General features: G+C 36.8%; 1 protein-coding gene across 9 annotated transcripts in view; it reads left to right on the plus strand.

Annotated features, from left to right (window-relative positions):
- LOC105466693 (NIMA related kinase 1) overlaps positions 1 to 22,599 on the plus strand; it is a 229,035-nt gene that overhangs the window by 36,130 nt on the left and 170,306 nt on the right. For 7 of the 9 annotated variants that reach the window (XM_071092827.1, XM_011715788.3, XM_011715785.3 and 4 more), the window contains 6 exons: positions 13,311 to 13,370; positions 13,633 to 13,692; positions 13,786 to 13,836; positions 13,969 to 14,043; positions 19,584 to 19,747; positions 19,828 to 19,959. In XM_071092827.1, coding sequence (XP_070948928.1) covers positions 13,311 to 13,370; positions 13,633 to 13,692; positions 13,786 to 13,836; positions 13,969 to 14,043; positions 19,584 to 19,747; positions 19,828 to 19,959 — 542 coding nt within the window. The remainder of the gene's footprint in view (positions 1 to 13,310; positions 13,371 to 13,632; positions 13,693 to 13,785; positions 13,837 to 13,968; positions 14,044 to 19,583; positions 19,748 to 19,827; positions 19,960 to 22,599) is intronic. The other 2 variants (XM_011715791.3, XM_011715790.3) reach the window with 1 other exon arrangement.

The raw sequence follows: 22,599 nt of genomic DNA on the forward strand, positions 1-22,599 counted from the left end.
CAGTAGCTGTATGCTTTGGTATATGGAACTTGTTTCATTTGGATTACATACACATACATATACATATACACAACCTTAGATATGTATGTATACACACTACTGTAAGATTAAACTTTATATAGTAGGAATGATCAGTCACTTGGTTTAAAATCTGTCATAGGTCAGGTGTGGTGGTTCACACCTGTGATCCCAGCACTTTGGGAGGCCAAGGAGGTTGGATCACCTGAGGTCAGGAGTTCCAGACCAGCCTGGCCAACATGGTGAAACCCTGTCTCTACTAAAAATACAAAAATTAGCCGGGTGTTGTGGCGCACACCTGTAGTCCCAGCTACTCAGGAGGCTGAGGCAGGAGAATCACTTGAACCCGAGAGGCAGAGGTTGCAGTGAGCCAAAGATTGCGCCACTGCACTCCAGCTTGGGTGACCATAAGATTCTGTTTCAAAAAAAGAAAACCAAAAATAAAGAAATTTAGCAAAATTATAATAATAAAATGACAGATCGTAAAAAAAAAATTTTTTTTAAGCATACAGTAATAGCAGATACAGGAAGCAGCTGCTATTCCTAGTGCTAAGGCAGAGTACCCAAAGAAGACACAAATTTTAAAAGAAACCCTAACCCCATCCTGAAGGCTGAGATTCAGACCTTACTGGGTAGAGTATGGCAGTAGCTGACTCGATGGCACCACAGTGTGGGGCTGGCAAAGAGGAAAGTGTTCACTGTGGAGCTGACGAAACTCCCTGTGAAACTGCCTGGAGTGTCAGTAGAATGTACTGGGAAGCCACTTGAGGAGGGACTGAACTCACTGGGAAGCCTGCTGGGGTGCAAGTGGAACTGGTCTGATGCTGCTCTAGCTGGGATGCTGGCTGAGGCATCAGCAGAACTCTGTGGGAAGCTGTTCTTGCAGGTGCTGCTGAAACTCACAGGGAAGCTGGTAGGGGCACTGGCCAAACACTCCTGGAAGGTGCCTGTAGGGGTGAGTGCTGCTATGTGTCCCACTTGCTGCAGTAACAAGAAGAAAGGAAGCATACTAATCAGGAAGAGAAGCTTCTTCCTTTGCAGTGATCCTCTCAATTTTACTGAGAAAGCTTAATATTGTGTTAGCAATCAAAGAGGAAATGTTTACAACGTCCAGCTCTAGCATCACAAGCTGGACAGTGAAGAGTAGATTTGGAGCTGAGGGGCAGTATAACTGGCATGCTGGTCTCATCTATCTTTAAAAAGATGTATTCAAACCTGAGTGGGCCAATTCCATCTTACCCTTTTATCTGTCTTTACTTCAGTCACCACAAGAAGCCTAGGACTCCAGCTTTCCCTCACTGCCTAAATTCTCCCATCACTGTAAGACTCTGGTCATACCCTGATCTGCCCCCACCCCCTGCATAGTTTTCTATAGGTTGGTGCAAAAGTAATTGGGGTTTTTGTCATTGAAAGCAAAACCCCAATTACTTTTGCACCAACCTATAACCTCTTCCCAGAAAACTCTCTTATAGTACATTCTTGGCAAAATCCACTGTATTTTAAACTTCTAAAAATGTCTTCACCTTTTTTGCTTGAAAACCTGGTTTGTCCCTGAACGCACTGTTCTGCAGCTCTCTTACATGCTGGCTGTTTTCTCTCTAATTCCTTAATACTGAGTGAAGACATAGGATGACTTGCTTTTCGTTGCCAGACTTTCCCTGCTGCCTAACCCTGCCATTCTCTTCATCCCTCTACCTTGATGCTTTTGCTACCAGACTGTATCACCTACTGCTCCTCTGTGTTAGAGTCGTTTATAGACCCTTGTCTTTTTTTTTTTTTTTTTTTGAAACGGAGTCTCCCTCTGTCGCCCAGGCCGGAGTGCAGTGGCTCAATCTCACAATCTCAGCTTACTGCAAGCTCCGCCTCCTGGGTTCACGCCATTCTCCACCTCAGCCTCCCGAGTAGCGAGTAGCGGGGACTACAGGCGCCCGCCACCACGACCGGCTAATTTTGTTTTTGTATTTTTATTAGAGATGGAGTTTCACCATATTAGCGAGGATGGTCTCGATCTCCTGACCTCGTGATCCTCCCGCCTCGGCCTCCCAAGGTGCTGGGATTACAGGTGTGAGCCACTGCGCCCAGCCAACCCTTGTCTTTTGAAGAGTTTAACACCTGACTCACTGTCCTTCCAACATTGTCATAATTCTTTACAGTTTTAGTATAAAAAAAGATGATACTTCCTATAGAACATGGCCTTTTGTTTTCATTTTCTTTCTCTTTTCTTTTTTTTTTTTTTTTGAGACGGAGTCTCTCTCTGTCTCCCAGGTTGGAGTGCAGTGGCCGATCTCCACTCACTGCAAGCTCCGCCTCCCGGGTTCACGCCATTCTCCTGCCTCAGCCTCCCGTGTGGCTGGGACTACAGGCGCCCGCCACGGCGCCCGGCTAATTTTTGTATTTTTAGTAGAGATGGGAGTTTCACCGTGTTAGTCAGGATGGTCTCGATCTCCTGACCTCGTGATCCGCCCATCTCGGCCTCCCAAAGTGCTGGGATTACAGGCGTGAGCCACCACGCCCGGCCTTTTCTTTTTTTTTGAGAAAGAGTCTTGCGGTGTTGCCCAGGCTAGAGGACAGTAGCAGTGCGGTTATGGCTCACTGCTGCCTCCACTTCCTGAGCTCAAGCAAACCACCCTCCTCAGCTTCCTAAGTAGCTGAACCACAGGCCAGTGCCACTACACCCAGCTAATTTTTTATTTTTTGTAGAGGTGGGGTTGCACTATGTTACCCAGGCTTGTCTCAAACTCCTGGGCTCCAGCAGTGCATGCCTTGGCCTCCCAAAGTGCTGGGATTACAGGCATGAGCCACTGCGCCTGGCTTATTTTCTTGATCATTCTCTTTCAAATATCTTGTCTCCCACTTTAACTTAAAAGTCTCACCTATTGCCGTGCCATTAAAATTTTCATTATCAATAATAAGAACTCTTTCTTAGCCTCATTTATAATCATCCCATTCCCTGGTCACCACTTCCTGTGTTTCTAGCTTATTTCTTTAGGAGTCTGCCTCCAAAACATCTGTCCCATTTGGATCCATGAATCCTAATAGCCTCCTTTATTCCTCCCTCTTTGTTTCTATTTTCCTTACCTGGCTTAAATTCCATATTCATTTATAATAATTTCCAAAAGGTCAGCTCTCTTGCCCTCTCTTCCGTTATTACCAATAACCAATAACCAAAAAAACTTAACTTTGTGAAATCCAACTCTCCACTTCCTTTGTGCCTAAACCTGGTCAGTGGAATATGGCTGGAGAAAGCATATGACTATCGTAACTAGTCTAACTTTCAGTATGTAACCAACAATGTCAAATTAGCACCTTCTGGTCACCCTATTATATTTCCTCAGTGTATTTACTCTTCTACTTCCTAGGTGATTATTTTTTTACCTTCTCTTTGCTTTTCACAAGGACCAATATTTTCTTCCTACTTCACTAAGAAAATAGAAGCAATTGGAAGAAAACTTCCCCACATTTACTTCTGCTAGTCAGTCTTACCTGTTGGCAAATATTTTGCCTTTCTTCCTTTTACTTTGGATGACCTGTTTCTGTTCCCAACTAGGGTCAACTCAACTATTTGTATACTGTGATTCTTTTTTGCCTGCTAAAGGACTTTGCGCTCTTTCTTGCATCATTATCCTTTTTTCTCTCTACTGAATCATTCATGTTAGCAAACAAATATCCTGTATCTTAAGTTTTTTTAAAAAGGAACTTTCCCTTATGTCCTTCCAACTACCTCTCTGTATTTCTGGTCCCTTTAACAACAAAACTTTCCCAAAAGATTGTCTATACTGTCTCCAGTTTATTTCATTTTGAACCCACTTCACTCATGGCTTTCTTTGTCGCAGCTGTTATAAAACAGCTATTGTGAAATGGCTCCTGACGTCTGTATTATTAAATCCACGGGTCATTTTTCTTCTTCCTTGACCTCAGTTTTTGATTCACCTGATTGCTCCCTCCTTCTTTCAATATTCTCTTCATTTGAGTCCCTGGTATTACATTCTTCTGCTTTTCTTCCTACCTCTTTGACTGCTGCTTCTCAGCCTCGTTTGCAAGTTCCTCCTCACCTCCAGGGCTTTTAAATGCTGAGGTGCTCAAGGTCTCAGTCCTCAGATATCTTCTCTTTTGTATCCATACGAACTTTCTAGAGGATAACATGTATATAAACTGAGTCTCAAATTTGTATCTCCACCTTGGACTCCTTTCCTGAACTTGAGACTGATATCTGTCTTAACATCTCCAGTTGTGTATCTAATAGACATCTCAAAATTAACATATATAAAAATGAACTCTTGATTTCATTCTCTCTCCAAATTGATCTTACTTATTTCAGTAAATGGGAACTCTGCCCTTCCATTTGTTCTCATCTTCCATATTGGAGTCATTATTGACTACTCTTTCTACGTCGTATCCTGTCAATCGTGACTTCAAAACGTATTCACAGTCTGACTACTTATTATTTTTACCACTATATTAGTCCTCGCCACCCTCATTTTCCACCAGGGTTATAATATCAATGTCCTGATTAGTCTAACTGCTTTCAGACTTACCCTCTTCAGTCTGCTCTCATGTGAGCAGCCCAAATGTTCCTTTTATGATGGAAGTCAGATCATTACACTCTCCTGCCTGAAACTTTTCAGTGACTTTTCAGTGACTTTTCATCCCACTCAGTAAAAGCCAGGGTCGGCCTGGCGCAGTGGCTCATGGCTGTAATCCCAGCATTTTGGGAGGCGGGCCTCGTGACCTTGATCTCACGAGGTCAAGAGATTGAGACCATCCTGGCCAACATGGTGAAACCCCATCTCTACTAAAAATACAAAAAAAAAAAAAAAATTAGCTGGGCATGGTGGTGGGTGCCTGTAATCCCAGCTACTCAGGAGGCTGAGGCAGGAGAATTGCTTGAACCCGGGAGGCGGAGGTTGCAGTTAGCCGAGATCGCACCACTGCCCTCCAGCCCGGTGACAGAGTGAGACTTGATCTCAAAAAAAAAAAAAAAAAAAAAAGGCCAGAGTCTTTACAACCATCTATGAAGCCCCTGACAGCCTCATTACTTTTCCAAGCCTCATTTGCTACTCTTCCCTTGCTAGCTGTAGTACAGCCATGCCACCCACACCTGTTGCCCTGCCCTTAAACATGCCAAGTACTTACCTGCAAAAACGAGTTTGTACTTGCTGCTGTCTTTATTTTGAGGTCTGTGCTCAAAACTTGCTTTATGAATAGAGGCTTTCTTGATCACAGTGTATCAAGTAACAACCATCCCTCTACGCCATCCCCACATTTCTAGTCTACTTTACTCTGCTTTGTTTTTCTCCACAATGTTATCCCTTGCTAATCTATTTTCAATTAGTTTATTACCAGTTTCCTCCATTACAGTGCAGAAATTCATGAGGGTGGGGATTTTTGTTGTTGTTGTTCACTGATTCTTGGCAAATAGTTCCTGGCCTCAAGTGATCCACCCACCTCGGCCTCCCAAAGTTCTGGGATTACAGATGTAAGCCACCGCAACCAGGCTAAGCTTTTATTCTTAATGTTTAAAAGTAGCTGCTGAGGTGATGGATATCCCAGTTACTCTTATTTGATCATTACACATTGTATGCATGTGTCAGAATATCACATCTATCCCATAAATATGTACAATTATTATGTATCCATTTTTAAAAATAAAATTTAAGCCAGGCGCGGTGGCTCACGCCTGTAATCCCAGCACTTTGGGAGGCCGAGGCGGGCGGATCACAAGGTCAGGAGATCGAGACCACGGTGAAACCCCGTCTCTACTAAAAATACAAAAAAAAATTAGCCGGGCGCGGTTGTGGGCGCCTGTAGTCCCAGCTACTTGGGAGGCTGAGGCAGGAGAATGGCGTGAACCCGGGAGGCGGAGCTTGCAGTGAGCCGAGATCGCGCCACTGCACTCCAGCCTGGGCGACAGAGCGAGACTCCGTCTCAAAAAAAAAAAAAAATAAAAAATAAATAAATAAAATTTAATGTAAAAAACTACTTCAGGTTGAGGTAATGAACAGAAAGTTCTAGAACATTTGAAATTGACTCTGTACATACGTATCTAATTCTTGAAATAGAGACTTGATTTCTGTTAAAGTTATTTCGTTCTTTCAAGTAATTTGAGTAGTATAACTTTGATCTGTAATTTTTTTCTGTGAAGTATGTATTTTAATAAACACTATAATTTTTAGTGTGCTTTTAAGAGTTTTATATAATAAAAGAATAAAACATCACCAGTATTTACACACTGCATTTAATTTTACTTAATTTTGTTGTGGGACTTCCTATGTGTTTTTTGGGGTTTTTTTTTTTTCTTTTTTTTTTGAGATGGAGTTTTGCTCTTGTCCCCCAGGCTGGAGTGCAATGGCGTGATCTTGGCTCACTGCAACCTCCGCTTCCCAGGTTCAGGCAATTCTCCTGCCTCAGCCTCCCGAGTAGCTGGGATTACAGGCATGTGCCACCATGCCCAACTAATTTTTTTGTATTTTTAGTAGAGATGGGGTTTCACCATGTTGGCCAGGCTGGCCTCGAACTCCTGACCTCAAGTGATCCACCCGCCTCAGCCTCCCAAAGTGCTAGGCATGAGCCACCATGTTATATTTAAATATATATTGCTTGTATTTTTAATATAGCTCAGAAAGTTTATAGATAATTTTCTGTTTTTACTTAGTGTTATATATACTTTTTGTATATTTTTACTTGTGATTATCAGTGGTTGTATTGTATATCATTGATATGAAATCAGTCAGGTTGGTTGGATTCTTATTAATGTTCTTTTTAAAAAAAAATTGTGCCCTGGATCAAAATTTCTTTGGAAATATGTTTTATGTTTTCTAATAGAGTTCAGTGAAATATGAATTCAAAGTAAATTTATTTCATGGACCGTTTTTAAGATGCTTATTTATTCTAAATGGTTTACAAATGTAATCCATTTTAATGTTTGGAATATATACACATAGAGTTCTCTGTCTTCCCAGGGAATAAAACTGCCATTGTGGGGGTAGAGAGAGATGGGAAGTTGGGGGTGTTTGTATATTTATGTCATTATGTCTGTAAGGAATACACGCTCAAGTGGACTTGTACAAGCGAGTTACCTTATCTCTTGGCCATGTATCAGCCTGACTGAATGGAGAGATCAGAACTGTTGGTGAATCTGGATAAATGATATCATAGAAAGTCCCTAGTGTTTGGGCAGGATTGTAGCCAAGTGTATAATCTGTTTCTTCATATGGCTGATAGAATCAAGTAATGTGTTGGTTTTCTTAATGTTTTCCTTATTTTCAGTTAATATTCAGTATATAAAAACAGCATGCTGTGGAATTTTCAGATTTCAATGGATAATATTCTGAATAATATCTCTACTATCAAATATTCTGAATCATAGGCAAATGATTCAGATGGTAGTCATAAATGTTTTGAATTTCAGGCAGAGTCATTGCCCTCAAACTTCATCAGGCAGACAAATATGGTCTGAGCTAGACCATTGAGAACTAAATAATAATCAGCACTTGAAATATTATATAGCTTAATTTAAAAACATTTCGCTGGCTGGGTGCACTGCCTCATGCCTATAATCCCAGCACTTTGGGAGGCCAAGGTGGATGGATCACTTGAGGTCAAGAGTTCAAGACCTGCCTAACCAACATGGCAAAACCCCGTCTCTAGTAAAAATACAAAAATTAGCCAGGCATGGTGACATGTGCCTGTAATCCGGCTACTTGCGAGACTGAGGTAGAAGATTCACTTGAACCTGGTAGGTGAAGGTTGTGGTGAGCAGAGATCACGCCACTTCACTCCAGCCTGGGTGACAGAGCAAGACTCTGTCTCCAAAAAAAAAAAAAAATTTTTTTCTTTTTCACTTAAAACTAAGTTTCTGTGAACAGCAATGTGAAAGTATTTAATGCCACAGAACTGCACACTTAAAAAATGATTAAAATGATAAATTTTGTTTTATGTATATTACCACAATGAAAGAAAAACAACATTTGAAGAAAAGAAAAAGTAGGATAAAAAAGAAACAGCAATCAATTGTGTGGAAAGTTTTTCAAATCTTCTAACAATTGAAAGAATTAAAGGAAAATCAACCCCAGATTTCTGAAGTATTTTAAATATGATTTTTGCATGATTGTAAAAATAGGTTTTTCCCTTGATTTTTTTTTTCTTTTTTCTTTTTTCTTTTTTTTTTTTTTTTTTTTTTTTTGAGACAGGGCCTGCACTGCACTCAAGCTGTAGTGCAGTGGTGCAATCTTGGCTCACTACAGCCTCCACCTCCCAGGCTCAAGCAATCACCTCAGCCTCCCAAGTAGCTGGGACTACGTATGCACACTACCACACCCAGCTATTTTTTGTGATTTCTGTAGAAACGGGGTCTTGCCATGTTGTTCAAGGTGTTGTCAAACGCCTGGGCTCAAGTGATCCACCCACCTCGGCCTCCCGAAGTGCTGAGATTACAAGCGTGAGCCACCACACACGGCCTTTCCCTGGATTTTTTTATCTCATTTTTTAATCTCATTTTTTAAAAAAAGACTTCTTTTGCAAAACCCTGGAAATTAAAGCATCTTTTAGGTTGAAATTCACAATGACTCGTTAGAGTTTTTAACTTCAAGCCTGAAAAAGGAAAGCTTTAACCACTTAAGATACTGTCATGTTTTAATTGCACAAATTTAAGCTAATGTGCATTAAGTTGTTATTATTCAACCTGTCCACAAAATATTCATGTATTGTAAGACTTTTCTTTACTCCAGTTCCTGTTACAGTCACAGGTTTTTTTTTAAAGTCTGTGTTAAAGCAAAGGAGTGGCCATTAAGCCACCAGAGGGAGCTCCTTGAATATATTATATTACACTTTAGTACTTTGGCTGTAATTTTTAAAAAGAACACAAACAGTTCTCTCAGTGTGGATGTTTTGTGTTTCATATTATCCTCTTCACTATAGAAATAGTGTCCTGAAAATACCTGTGTGATCTTAGAGGAACAGCTTAGTATTTTCATTTCATAAATATTTGAATATCTTACATGTAGGGCAATATGGACCATTAGAAGATGAACACAATCTTTGCCTTCATGTAACTTACCCAAGAGTGTACGAATATGTAAACATTCTCTTCTTATTCCACACTATTGTGTAATATATATAAAATTCAGTTATTTATATTGAGTTGCTGTATTAATGTTTTTAAATTGCTTAATTGTTTGGTGTTGTAGTACACAAATTTTGAGAATGGTTCTAGACTAACTACTAAAGTTAACCTGTGCAACATGTCAAAATATAGAATGTAGGGCTCTGTGTCCACAAAGATGATGATTTAGCAACTCGGGATATGTATTTTTAAAAAATAGCTTTATTGAGATATAATTCACATACTATATGTAGTTTGTGAAAAGTTTTCAGTTAAATGGTTTTATGTATTTATAGAGTTGCATAGTAATCTGCACAATCAATTTTGGAACATTTTTATAACCCCAAAGGAAATCCTTTTTCCAGTAGCAGCCACTCCGCATTCTTCCCCCAACCCCGCAGCCCTAGGCAGCCTCTAATCTACTTTCTGTCTCTATACAGATTTGCTTAATCTGAACATTTTATATAAATGGAATCATATAGTATGTGGTCTTTTGTGACTAGCTTCTTTTACTCAGCATAATGTTTTCACAGTTGATCTATGTTGTAGCATGTATCAGTACTTCATTTTCTTTTTATTGCCAAATATTCATTTGTATGGAAGGAATATGTATTTTTACAAAGCTTCTGGGTAACATTCCCCACTGTTTAAATTCTGTATACATAGAACGTACCTTGAAATGTCAGCTGTGTTTTTGTAATGATACTATGAGGAGCATTACAATTTTTATTTCTTGTACTTCAACAACAGTGCCTCCAGAGATCTCTCATAACTATTTTAAAACAAGGGATTGCTATCCATTAGTGATGGCAAAAACATTCTAGTGGGCAAAGAGCAGGGAATTTTTTGTTTGTTTGTTTGTTTCAAGTGATGGGAAGTAGCAGGGTCTGCTATACATAGCGAAGATATTTTATGAAACTTAGGGGTGTGTATGTATCTTCACTGAGTCCAGATGGGAAATATATTTCTTATTGTGGGTTGCCTTTAGAAAAAGTTTGAAAGCTAATGTTCTTTAAATATTTCAGTATTGTTTTTATGTCATCAACTCTAGTGTCTTTTCTGGGGTAATGTGGTAATGTAAATGGTTAGCTTAGATAGGAGTTGAATTGAAATAACTAGCCAAAATTAGAGGTTAGGAGTTAGGAACTAATAATACGGTGAGGGCGTGGGATAGTTCTAAGAACCGATTGCTTGGGTTATTTTGTCAGAGAGTAAATGCATTCTTTAGTTAATCATAAGAGAGGAATCAGGTGTGAGATTTAGTACCGCTTAGCACATTGTTACTATAGCCTTGAGTTAAAACATATTATACCAATAAAATTGGCTTATGATCATTTAATTAAAATGCCAAAGCACATTACAAAAGACTCGTTATTATCATTTATAAGTTTATTAACCCATTGGATGGTATTACATATTTTAAACATCAGCATTTTCCTGGGCTCATACGCAATAATGTATTCATTAAAGCAAAATAGTTGTGTTTCATTAGAAAGAAATATGCAGTTTAAATTATACCATTGCTTTCGAAAGCAGAAATGTTATCCTTTTGAATTGTTTTCAGTGAAAGTAAATTTTTGTGTGCCTTTCTGATTTTTTAATATATTGTGAGACATTTATTTCAAAAATGCTGTGAGAGTCATGCTTATTTTGTAATGTTTTGAATTTGCTTTTCAGGGTTAGAATTTTAGTGCCTATCTGTTATGGTCATTCTACATAATTTAGAAAACTGAAGCAAGGGATAATTTATAAAACTAATTTTATACCAATGACTTTTGTTAAAATATAGCTGCTGTTAAAATGGAATTATTAGTAGAGACAACTTTTTTTTTAACACTTTTTTTTTTATACTTTAAGTTCTAGGGTACATGTGCACAACGTGCAGGTTTGTTACATATGTATACATGTGCCATGTTGGTGTGCTGCACCCATTAACTCATCATTTACATTAGGTATATCTCCTAATGCTATCCCTACCCCTCCCCCCAGTAGAGACAAATTTTAATGATATAATCAAATGCTGAATTATTTTATTAATAATGTAAATGACCATCAAAGTATTTTTCCCAAGTAATTTTTTTAAATAAAGTCTGCTTTCCTTTGTATCAAAATCCAGTGTAGGTGAAAAATTGTACAGTATGCTTTTAAAATCATTTTTTCTAAGGTGACTAAAAATGTAAACACTGGTACATGATAGAATAACTTAAACTTTTCTATAAATTGTTATCTTTTTTGGTATATAGAATTGTATTTCGAATTGTTTGAAAAATTGGTCATGCATTAGGCTTAACCTTGATTACAAAATTGTGTAGTTAACACGGGGTAAAATAAAACTGTAGGTCACTTGTAAGAACATATGCAGAAATCCTGGAAAAAAGAAAAGGACTTAAAAAGGGGGAAATCAAGCAGTTTATCAAAAAATAATTAGTAATTATCAGACAGGATTTATTGGAGTAATACAGGGATGTTTCAACAGTAGAAAACCAATTACTGTAATTTTACTGCATTAGCAGATTAGAGAAGAAAACCATATAAAAATCATCTCGGTAGATGCTGAAAAATCAGTGAAACTTAACACTAACTTTTGTTTTTAAAAGTTTGATTCAAGAAACAGAAGGTAAGTTCTTAATACAGTATGTATACACACCTGAAACCTATGGCAGGCTTTATACATAATGATGAAACATTGGAATCATTATTATTAAAGTCAGGAACAAGACAGAGGGATGTGCTGCCATTGCCGTCGTTTAATTATGCCAGAGGTTCTAGATAGAGCAATTAAAAAGAAAGAAATGTAATTAGAAGAGGAGAGAAAACATAGACATGTCATATTTACATTTGATATGATTACCTAGAAAATCTTGGTGAAGCAGCATTAAACTATTAATAAATTAAAGTGGCCTGATGGAAGGGCAACATATAAAAATTAAGTGATTATAAAATAAATGGAAAGAAATACCCACACACCCCCCAGATACTTTTATTTTTATTTTATTTTATTTTATTTTTTTGAGACAGGATCTCACTCTGTCAGGCTGGAGTATAGTGATGTGTTCATGGCTCACGGTAGCCTCTACCTCCTGGGCTCAAGGGATCCTTCCACCTCAGCCTCCTGAGTAGCTGGGGCAACAGGTGCGGGCCACATGCCTGGCTAATTTTTAAAAATTTTTTGTAGAGATGGGGACTTACTGTGTTATCCAGGCTGGTCTCAAACTCCTAGGCTCGAGCAATCCTCCTGTCTTGGCCTCCCAAAGTGCTAGGATTACAGGTGTGAGCTACCACACCAGCCCTGCCCCCGAATACTTTAGAATAGACCTAATGAGTAAAGTATAAGATAATTGTGAAAGAAAGGAATCAAAATTAATAGAATGTTATATATCCATGAAGAAAACAGATGCAGATACAAATAATAACATGAATGAACCTTGAAAACAGTGTTGAGCAAAAGCAAGATACGAAAGAGTATATACTGTATGATTCCATTAACAACCCCAAAGCTAGGTAAACAGTATATAAAAGAAGAAATGTAAATATCTAATATATACCATTATGCATTTCATCCATGTAACCAAAAACCACTTTTACCCCTAAAGCTATTGAAATTTTAAAAATTAAAGTCATTTTTCCATCTAATAACACATTAATATTACATGTATGTAAAAATTATAGCTAAAATTATTGTATGTATATAGTTGAACTGTGTATATATATATCTAAGTACATAAAATAATCTCTAAAGAACACTAATGAAAGTATTAACAGTAGTTACTGTTACCTCTGGAGGTGGAGAGCAAAATAGACCATAAATTTTTAATCTTGTTTGAATTTTATATACTGAATATATAGTCACTATTTTGTTTTTTTTTTTTAATTATCTCCATCATTGGGCTTTTGAAATGATATTCTATGATAATACGAGAAAACTTAAACATCCATACCTGAGCACAAAACTGTTCAGTTGATGATTGGGGAAGGACCCTTTTCCACAGTTTCTTTGAATCTAATGTTTCTCTTTGTTTAGCAGTATATCAAAGACTACAATGTTTTTTTATTTTTAAAGATAATGTAATTTGGAAGAGAGTTATGGAAGTATTGACTTTACCTTTTTCTTATTTTAAATTTCTGTAAATTTGGGATTTTTTTCAAATAAGTGCCTCAGAATCTTTAATTTGTAGTTTTACTTTTTGTCCAGGCCCATCAAACTCCAGAGAAGAGAGTGAATATTGGAGAAGAAAGGAGGAAAATGTCTGAGGTATAAAGACATCTGTCTGGTTATTTTAAAGCTTTGCAAACATAATTTTAAAAAAGAAACAAAATCCTACTCTAAAGCCTCCAAACCTTCCTTATTTCTTTCAAACAAATACCTGTAACTTCTTTTTTTTAAAAAAAAAAAAAAGAAAAAGAAAAGAAAAACCTCATTGAACATACCTCTGCCATTGGCGTACTAACTTTCCTGATGAAACTAGAAAAAATAGGAATTATCATTGATAAAAATGTTCTTTTTTTTATTTAAGGAAGCAGCAAGAAAGAGAAGGCTGGAATTTATTGAAAAAGAAAAGAAACAAAAGGATCAGGTAGTTTTTTGCTCTTGCTTTTCTACCTTTGGCAAGTTGTAAGTGATAATAGGTTCAAGAGTTGTAAGAAGCTTGTCTTTAAAATTGTTACAGATTATTAGTTTAATGAAGGCTGAACAAATGAAAAGGCAAGAAAAGGAAAGGGTAAGAGGATAATCTATTAAATATACTTCTTCCTTAAGGAATACACTGATTTTCAGTTTATTGCTAAATGTATTACGTGTATTTTATATTAAATACTTGAAATGGTGTTTTGTTTATTTCTTTTCCCCAAAGTTGGAAAGAATAAATAGGGCCAGGGAACAAGGATGGAGAAATGTGCTAAGTGCTGGTGGAGGTGGTGAAGTAAAGGTAGGCATTTTATACCAATATGGTTATACTACCGTTTTTCCCTCCAGTTTCACCTTGTTCTTTAAAATGCATGTACCTTGGGTTTTCTTTTTTTCTTTAGTGTACAATTAATTTTTACCTAGAATTCTTCAACATTTATTATGAATACTTAGCTTTCCTGCATGTGTCTGATATATAACTTGTATTGCTAACTATTATGCGACTATACTCAAAATTGCTTTAAAAGTTTTTTGTAAAGACTATGATAACATTATTCCTGTCAGAGGAATTATTAAAAATGATACACAATTCGTGACACTGCAGCCTAAAATCGTTCTGTAATTTCATGTAGCCTTAAAGATTAAATTCTCAGAAGACGCTTCTTAATCTGATCCCTGTTGTCTCTCCAACTTCATCTCCATCCATTCCCTACCACACACCCTATGCTGTATTCATGCTGAAATGAAGACCATATTTGTAGTTTCATCACTGTATGTAGTCTGCCGAATCTCTTTGTCTTTGCACTTCTGTTTGCCTTTACTTAATAGCACTCCTCCATCCCTCCTTACCCTCACCCCCACCTCCATCCATTTACCTAAATAACCAGTTACCTAGATGAGTTAATCCAAACATTCCTTCTGGGTAGATGCACACTATTTAACTTTGGGCACATTACTGAACTTTTCTGAGCTTTGGTTTCTTGATGGAAAAAAAAAAAAAAAAAAACTTTTTTTCTGAGAACAGTGCCTGGAACCTGTCTGGCAAGGACTTCTATAGTAATTTCCCTTTCCTTTCTTTGTTCTGCCATTCTGAATCTTGTACTTCCTCTTTTGCTCATATAGCATCCTACACACATGTCTATTTGTAGTAGGTAGAATTCTAAGATGGTCTTCAAGATTGTCGACCCCTAGTATACACACCTTGTATCATTCCATTCCCTTGAGTGTAAGTGGTACCTGTAAATACTGTGGTATAGCAGCTCACTTGATTAGGTTATGTTATATGGTGAGTGGTGATGGCATGGTCCCTCCCACGGTTACATTAACATATAAGACTCCTTCATAGCTGACTGGAAGGGGAAAAGAAATTAGAAAGATATAATTCTGCTCACCTGGAAGATAGTAAACATTCATGTGGCAAAACAAAACAGTAGAGATGACCTCTGCAAGTAGTGGTCTCTGATGGGCAACTAGCAAGAAAATTGTGGTCCAAGTCATACAGTCACAAGGAATTTAATTCTGCCAAGAACCAGTTAACTTGGAAGAGATCCCGAGTCTCACTTGAGAATTGTAGCCCTGGCTGACACCTTGATTTCTGCCTGGTGAGATCCTGAGGAGGGGACCTAGCTAAATGCACCCAGACTCCTGAGCCGGGGGAACTGAGATTATAAATAGATACTCTTTTAAGCTGCTAAATTTGTGATAATTTGTTATACAGCAATAGAAGATGAATGAGCTAATTTGTATCACTGAATAAACTGTAAGTCAGTACTTTTTTTTTTTTTTTTTTTTTTTTGAGATGGAGTTTCGCTCTTGTTGCCCGCCTGGAGTGCAATGGCACAATCTTGGCTCTCTGCAACCTCTGCCTCCTGGGTTCAAGCGATTCTCCTGCCTCAGCCTCCAGAGTAGCTGGGATTACAGGCATGCATCACCATGCCCAGCTAATTTTGTATTTTTAGTAGAGACAGGGTTTCTCCATGTTGGTCAGGCTGGTCTTGCACTCCCGACCTCAGGTAATCTGCCCGCCTCGGCCTCCCAAAGTGCTGGGATTACAGGCGTGAGTCACTGTGCCCGGCCTAAGTCAATACATTTGCAAACTATAAGTTTCACTCACCTATACCCATTAATCTTGATATTTAAATGTACAATAGATAGATACTTGTAAAATTGGATCGATTACAATTCTTTCTTGTTTTTTTCCCCAGAAGTTATAATTTGAGTAAAAGTTTGTTTTATCTAGACATATACATTCTGCCCTGCATTTATAGATTTGTTTTTCAGTCTCTTGAGATGCAGAAGTTCTTCGTATCATATTAATAATTCATTAAGAGTAACTTTTTCCAAATTTGTATTAATATAGATTATACAGTGTTTTTAGTAGTATAATTTTATCTTACCTTTAAATAGAACTTATTATCTCCTAAATGATCAGGAATGACTCAGAATCTGGCCCATTCTAAAATAACTAACCTCATATCTTATCTGATTGAAAAGAGAAAGCTTACCAACTTGTACACCTTCAGATCTTGTCAAGCTTTTTTTAATCAAGTCCATGATTAGCATTGAAGTTTTGATGATTTTTTCTTCTCCCTTTTGTGTAATAAAGTGCTTTTTCCTATGATGTCTAATATAGTTTAATGAGTTTTATTAATGTGTAGTAACTGAGACAATTTTCAAGTTAGATACTGTGTGCTGAATAGATTTCTGTGTCAATTTATAAACTTCTGTAATGTTTTCATTGAAGACTAATAAAACAATTTATCTTCCATGATTTAGAGGAAATTCTATGTCAGGGTCTATATTTATTCCTCATTGAGTTTGAAATATTTTAACTGTTAGGCTGTTTGATTTCTGTGTAGTTGATAAGGACCTGGAGGCTCAATGTAATATGAATCAAATTAAGGAGATCCCCAAAATAAAGATAAAACTAAAACTAAAGGAAGTATTTCAAAATTAATACTATTATTACATACTTCTAAATAAGAGGCATTATTATTCATAGTATAAATATCCAATGTAAATGTTTTTGATCATTTAGTATCTGCAAAATCTGGACCTTCTTTGCCTTATCCATATTTGATGTGTCTTTTATGAATGTGTTTTAGAAAAATTATATATTCCACATTTATGGTTATATGGTGATTATAATATGGAAGAGGTGTATCTCGTTTGAAAATATATTGGAATACTATTCGGCATTAAAAAGAATAGCCTGTTTATACGTGCAAAACCATGGATCAATCTTAAAAACCTGTGAGTGAAAGAAACCAGATAAAAGAGTACATATTTTTTATTTCATTTACATGACATGATAGGAAAGGTGAATCCAACCTGCAGTGACAGAAAGCAGATCAGTGGTTGCTGGCAGTGGGAGCATTTACTGCAAAGGAACACAGGGGAACTTTCTGGGGTAATGAATATGCTTTTGATTGTGGTAGTGGTTATGTGAGTGTCTACATTTGTCAGAATTCAACCTGTGCTTATAATTGGTGAATTTTTATTGCACATAAATTATGTCTCAAACAAACATATTTCATCAGTATTCTAATACAGTATTTTCAACATTATTTTGAGTATGAGCATCTTCTGAGATGTTTACATACTTTTGTTTTTGCTAAAGAGAAACGGAACACTCAGCCAAGTTAAGATGATATTAGCATTGGACTAAACTCGAAGAGTAACCTGTTTCATAGGAAATATGACTACCTTATAACAGAATTCTGATTCTTGACTTCAGGTGTACATTTTGAGGATGTATGTAAGGACCACCTTGATGGAGTTTCCTATTCTAGTAATTTTCATCACTTGTTATTTGAACATCTTTAATCAGTTATCTATGTTTATCTTGTATTGCTTTTTTTTAAAATAATGCTTATAAAATAGTGTGCAGCTTACAGGATATTAAGACAAATTTTATCTTGTTGGGTTACACTGAAGTTTCTTTTATTGGATTCTGACATCTTTCTTTCTTTTTTCTTTCTTTTCTTTCTTCTTTCTTCCTTTCTTTCCTTTCTTTCCTTTCTTTTCTTTCTTATTGAGACAAGATCTCACTCTCTTGCTATAGTGCAGTGGTGGGATCATGACTCACTGTAGCTTTGACCTCCTGGACTCAGGTGATCTTCCCATCTCCCCATCTTAGCCTCCCGAGTAACTGGGACTACAGACACATGCCACTGTGCCCGACTAATTTTTTGTATTTGCAGGGATGTGGTTTCGCCAAGTTGAGCAGGCTAGTCTCGAACTCCCGAGCTCAAGTGATCCGCCTACCTCAGCCTCCCAAAGTGCTGGGATTACAGGCATGTGCCACTGTGCCTGGCCTTTGTTTCTTTTTTTAACCAGACATTTTCCTTAAGATGTTATCACCTGGAAGTTTTCCCTTTTTTACTCTCAGTATTGTGGCTTCTGTTCTTATCACTTCACATGCTCAGAAAACAGTTTTTTAAAGGCTTCCACTCAGCTTTAGTCATATCTGGTGGTCTTATTCTCAGATAAGAAAAGTTGAAATAAGTTGACCTTTGCATTTGAGGTTATTGATTTCTTCTTAATGAAATTCTTTCACCATGACTTATATAGCATTATACAGGTTTTATTTACTTTTATCTTTCTGGCATCTGTTTTTTACTCTGAGTTTTCCATGTAGTTGAGTTCTTTATGTCTCTGTGGTTGAGTCTTTGTCTTTGCCTTTATCCTTTGTCGTTCCTGCAGAGAATCCAGACTTCCTTCAGCATTTACTTTTTTGTTGATTGCCTGTCTTCTAGGCTTCTTGGCTTGGTGTCAGGGAAGCAACATCCTTCTAATTAATTCCTCTGCCTTACTTTCTTATTTCTGCTTACCATGCGTAATATTGACTTACTGACCTTTAAAACTCTTTTGGTATACTACTGCTGCTAGAAACTTTATAAATCCTTTCTATTGTTATTTATTTTTTGAACACAAGCACCCAGGGCAGGTAGCATTTAGCTATAGCAAGCTTTTATAGCCAAACTTAATACTCCTTATTTGCCTTCCTTCTATTTGTCATCATACTTCCTTCCTCCTCCACCTTCCATACCTAAGCATATATGCATACATTGCTTATTTTTACTTTAATGCATTGGCTCATATTTACTCTCCTTACATTGCTATCAAGACCAGATTAAACAATATCTCTCCCCAAGGCCTTTTTTCTAAATAAGGATTTTACTGTTGATTTTTTTTTTACTATTTTGTGAATTTGCTCAGTACTTAAACTACTTTGGAATCTCTCTGTTGTCACTTGTTTACCACAGAATTGAAAGTTTTTCTAATTTTGTGCTATTTTTCCCAACTTGGAAACTAAAGATAGATATGACTTTTTGCCTCTTTTATATACATATAGAACATGTTTTAATAATTATACCTTCATATGTGCTTGGTGAATTTAAGGATTTGGGGTATATTAAAAGCCATATGCAGACGTTTTTGTTAAATATAATTCTGAGTGTTATATAAAAGCATGCTGTCCTTTACTTATAAGCTATACATAAACTTAATGAAACAGAATTACATGAAACATATATTGGAAGCTTGTTTCAAAACCTTTTAAGACCAGATTTTTCCATATTTACATGAAATTAGTGTCATATTGCTGTTTTCGTTTGTCACATTATGCTTTATTATCACTTACAAAGTATACTGCTTTTTGGCTGTTAAGAGTTATAATAGGAAAACATTTTGCTTTAGGCTTTATGTTTGTTAGTATGTTCATATTAAGTAATTACTTTTTAAAAGTCAAGCACTGAAATTTACTTTTCTTTTGAGACTAGTACAGGCCCGTTAGGCCTTATAAGATAAACATGTGAGAGCTCTTTGTTTAATCCCTAGGCTCCTTTTCTTGGCAGTGGAGGGACTATAGCTCCATCATCTTTTTCTTCTCGAGGACAGTATGAACATTACCATGCCATTTTTGACCAAATGCAGCAACAGAGAGCAGAAGATAATGAAGCTAAATGGAAAAGAGAAATATATGGTCGAGGTCTTCCAGAAAGGTATGGCTATGTTCTGCAGAAGTTGCTTATGCTTTGCTTCTGAGATAGTAATGAAAGTCACTGTGCATATTTATCTACAGCGGAATTCTGCCTGGAGTTCGTCCAGGATTTCCTTATGGGGCTGCAGGTCATCACCATTTCCCTGATGCTGATGATATTAGAAAAACTTTGAAAAGATTGAAGGCGGTGTCTAAACAAGCCAATGCAAACAGGTTGGACTGTGATGATCCATGAATTCATCCTTGTGTGTTAATTTGTCGTTTGTCATACATAGCTTAGTACCTACACTTTGTGGATGTTTTCTCCATTGTTCATATATGATGTTTTTTGCCTCTTGGGTGCAATAATTTTCTCAGGTGCAAATTTGGCTCTTGATTACATTGTGGAAAGCATGTAGCTCTCCAGTTCAGCCTGATTTTTGTGTCTTATTTGTCTGTTTAGACTGAATATACTATTTAAAGGAACATGTGATAACATTCTGCCAACATAATTATAACGTTTCATCACCCACTTACTTTAAATAAATCAGGATATAAATCTAAATTGAATCACACTTTGTGCAGAACCCCAGTGCATTTTTCGCCCTTTTCTTCATCACTTCAAAGCCTAGTTTTCTCTTTGTCTTAGCATGCTTTCTCTTCACATTCATCTCTGATTTATAACTCGTTGTGATCCTGTTCATCATATTATTTCTTTTCTTCCATTGAATTAATTTAATAATGATAACTGATTAATGTATACTGAGCAGAGATAAATAATTGAGGTAAATATAAATTAACATTTATATATATGTTATAAATTATATACAGAAACCTGATACATGTAGCTTATATTTTTTGAGAAAGGAAGGTTGCAGACTTACACATACGCATATTTTTTATGAATAGTGAGACAAATTTTTTGGGAGGCTTTTATTCTCCAGAATTATTGATCTTTCTAGTATATATATTTTTTAATTAGTAAACTTTATTTTTAGAGTGATTTTGGTTCACAGCAAAATGGAGTGGAAAGTACAGAGTTCCTATGTACCCCTTCCTCACACATGCACAACCTCCGTATCAACATCCTCATCTGAGTGATAATGTTTGTTACAATCAAACATTGATCCATTATCACCCAAAGTCCATAGTTTACATTAGAGTTTACTCGTGGTATGTACATTCCATGGCTTTTGACAAATGTATAATTACAGATATCCACTACTGTAATACAAGATAATGTCACTGCTTTCAAAATCCCCTGAGCTCCACCTGCCTCCAACCTCCCTCTCAACTCTTGGCAACCACTGATTGCTTTACTGCCTTCATAGTTTTACCTTTTTTGGAATATCATATACTTGGAATCATATAGTATGTGGCCTTTCACATTGGCTTTTCTCACTTCCTAATATGCATTTAATGTACCTCCATATATCTTCATAGTTTCATACCTTATTTCTTCTTAACACCATTGTATCGATATACCATACTTTATTTATTTTTTTTTTTGTGATTTTTTTTTTTTTTTTGAGACAGGTGCTTGTCCTATCACCCAGGCTGGAGTGCAATGGCATGATCACGGCTCACTTGCAGCCTTGACCTCTGGGACTCAAGTGGCCCTCCTACCTCAGCCTCCCGAACAGCAGGGACTGCAGTTACTTGCCACCATGCGTGGCTGATTTTTTAATTTTTTTGTAGAATGGAGTGTCGCTATGTTGCCCAGGCTGGTCTTGAACTCCTGGGTTCAAGCAGTCCTCCTGCATTGGCCTCCTAAAGTACTGGGATTACAAGCATGAGCCACCACACCAAGCCAGAATAGATGTACTACACTTTATCCATTATTCTACTGAAGGATATCTTTGTTGCTTTTAAGTTATGGCAATTATGAATAAAGCTTCTACAAACATTTGTGAGTAGGTTTTTATGTGGACATGCGTTTTTTAAGTATTTAAACAGATGCCAAGAGGATGATTGCTGGATCGTGTCTTAAGAGTATGTTTGATTTTGTAAGAAGTCACCAAACTGTCTTCTAAAGTGGCTATACCATTATGCGTTCCTGCCAGCAGTGATTAAGAATTCCTGTTGCTCCACATCCTCTCCAGCATTTAGTGTTGTCAGTGTTTTGGATTTTGGCCATTTTAATCAGTGTGTAGTGGTATCTCATTTTAATTAAAATTCCCTATTGACATATTCAGCATTTTTTCATATGCTTCATGCCATCTGTATATCTTTCTTGATGAGTTGTCTGTTCAGGCCTTTTGCTCATTTTTAAATTCATTTTTATATTGTTGAGTTTTTAAAGTTCTTCGTATATTATGTATAACAGTCCTTCATAAGGTATGTCTTTGGCAGGTATTTTCTTTTTCTTTCTGGCTCATCTTCTCATTCCCTTAATATTCTGTTTTGCAAAGTGGAATGTTTTTATTTTAATGAAGTCTGGCATATCAATTGTTTCTTTCATGGATTGTGTCTCTGGTGTTATAACTGAAAAGTTATCACCATACCCAAGTTCATTTGGGTTTTCTCCTATGTTATCTTCTAGGAGTTTTATAGTTTAATGTTATCTTTAGATCTGTGATCCATTTGAGTTAATTTTTGTGAAGGATGTAAGGTCTGTGTCTAGATTCGTTTTTTTGCACGTGGATGCCCAGTTGTTCTACATCTCTTGAAAAGACTATATATGCTCCTTTAAATTGCCTTTGCTCCTTTGTCAATGATTGGTTGACAAAGGATTTTTATGTGGGTCTATTTCTGTGCTCTCTGTTCTGTTTTACTGATTAAGTCTTGAAATCAGGTAGTTTCAGTCCTCCAGCTTTGTTCTTCAATACTGAGTTGGCTATTCTGGTTCTTTCGTCTTTCCACGTAAGCTTTAGA

The sequence above is a fragment of the Macaca nemestrina genome, chromosome 3 (genome assembly GCF_043159975.1).
Source record: "Macaca nemestrina isolate mMacNem1 chromosome 3, mMacNem.hap1, whole genome shotgun sequence".
NCBI classification, from domain to species: Eukaryota; Metazoa; Chordata; class Mammalia; order Primates; family Cercopithecidae; genus Macaca; species Macaca nemestrina.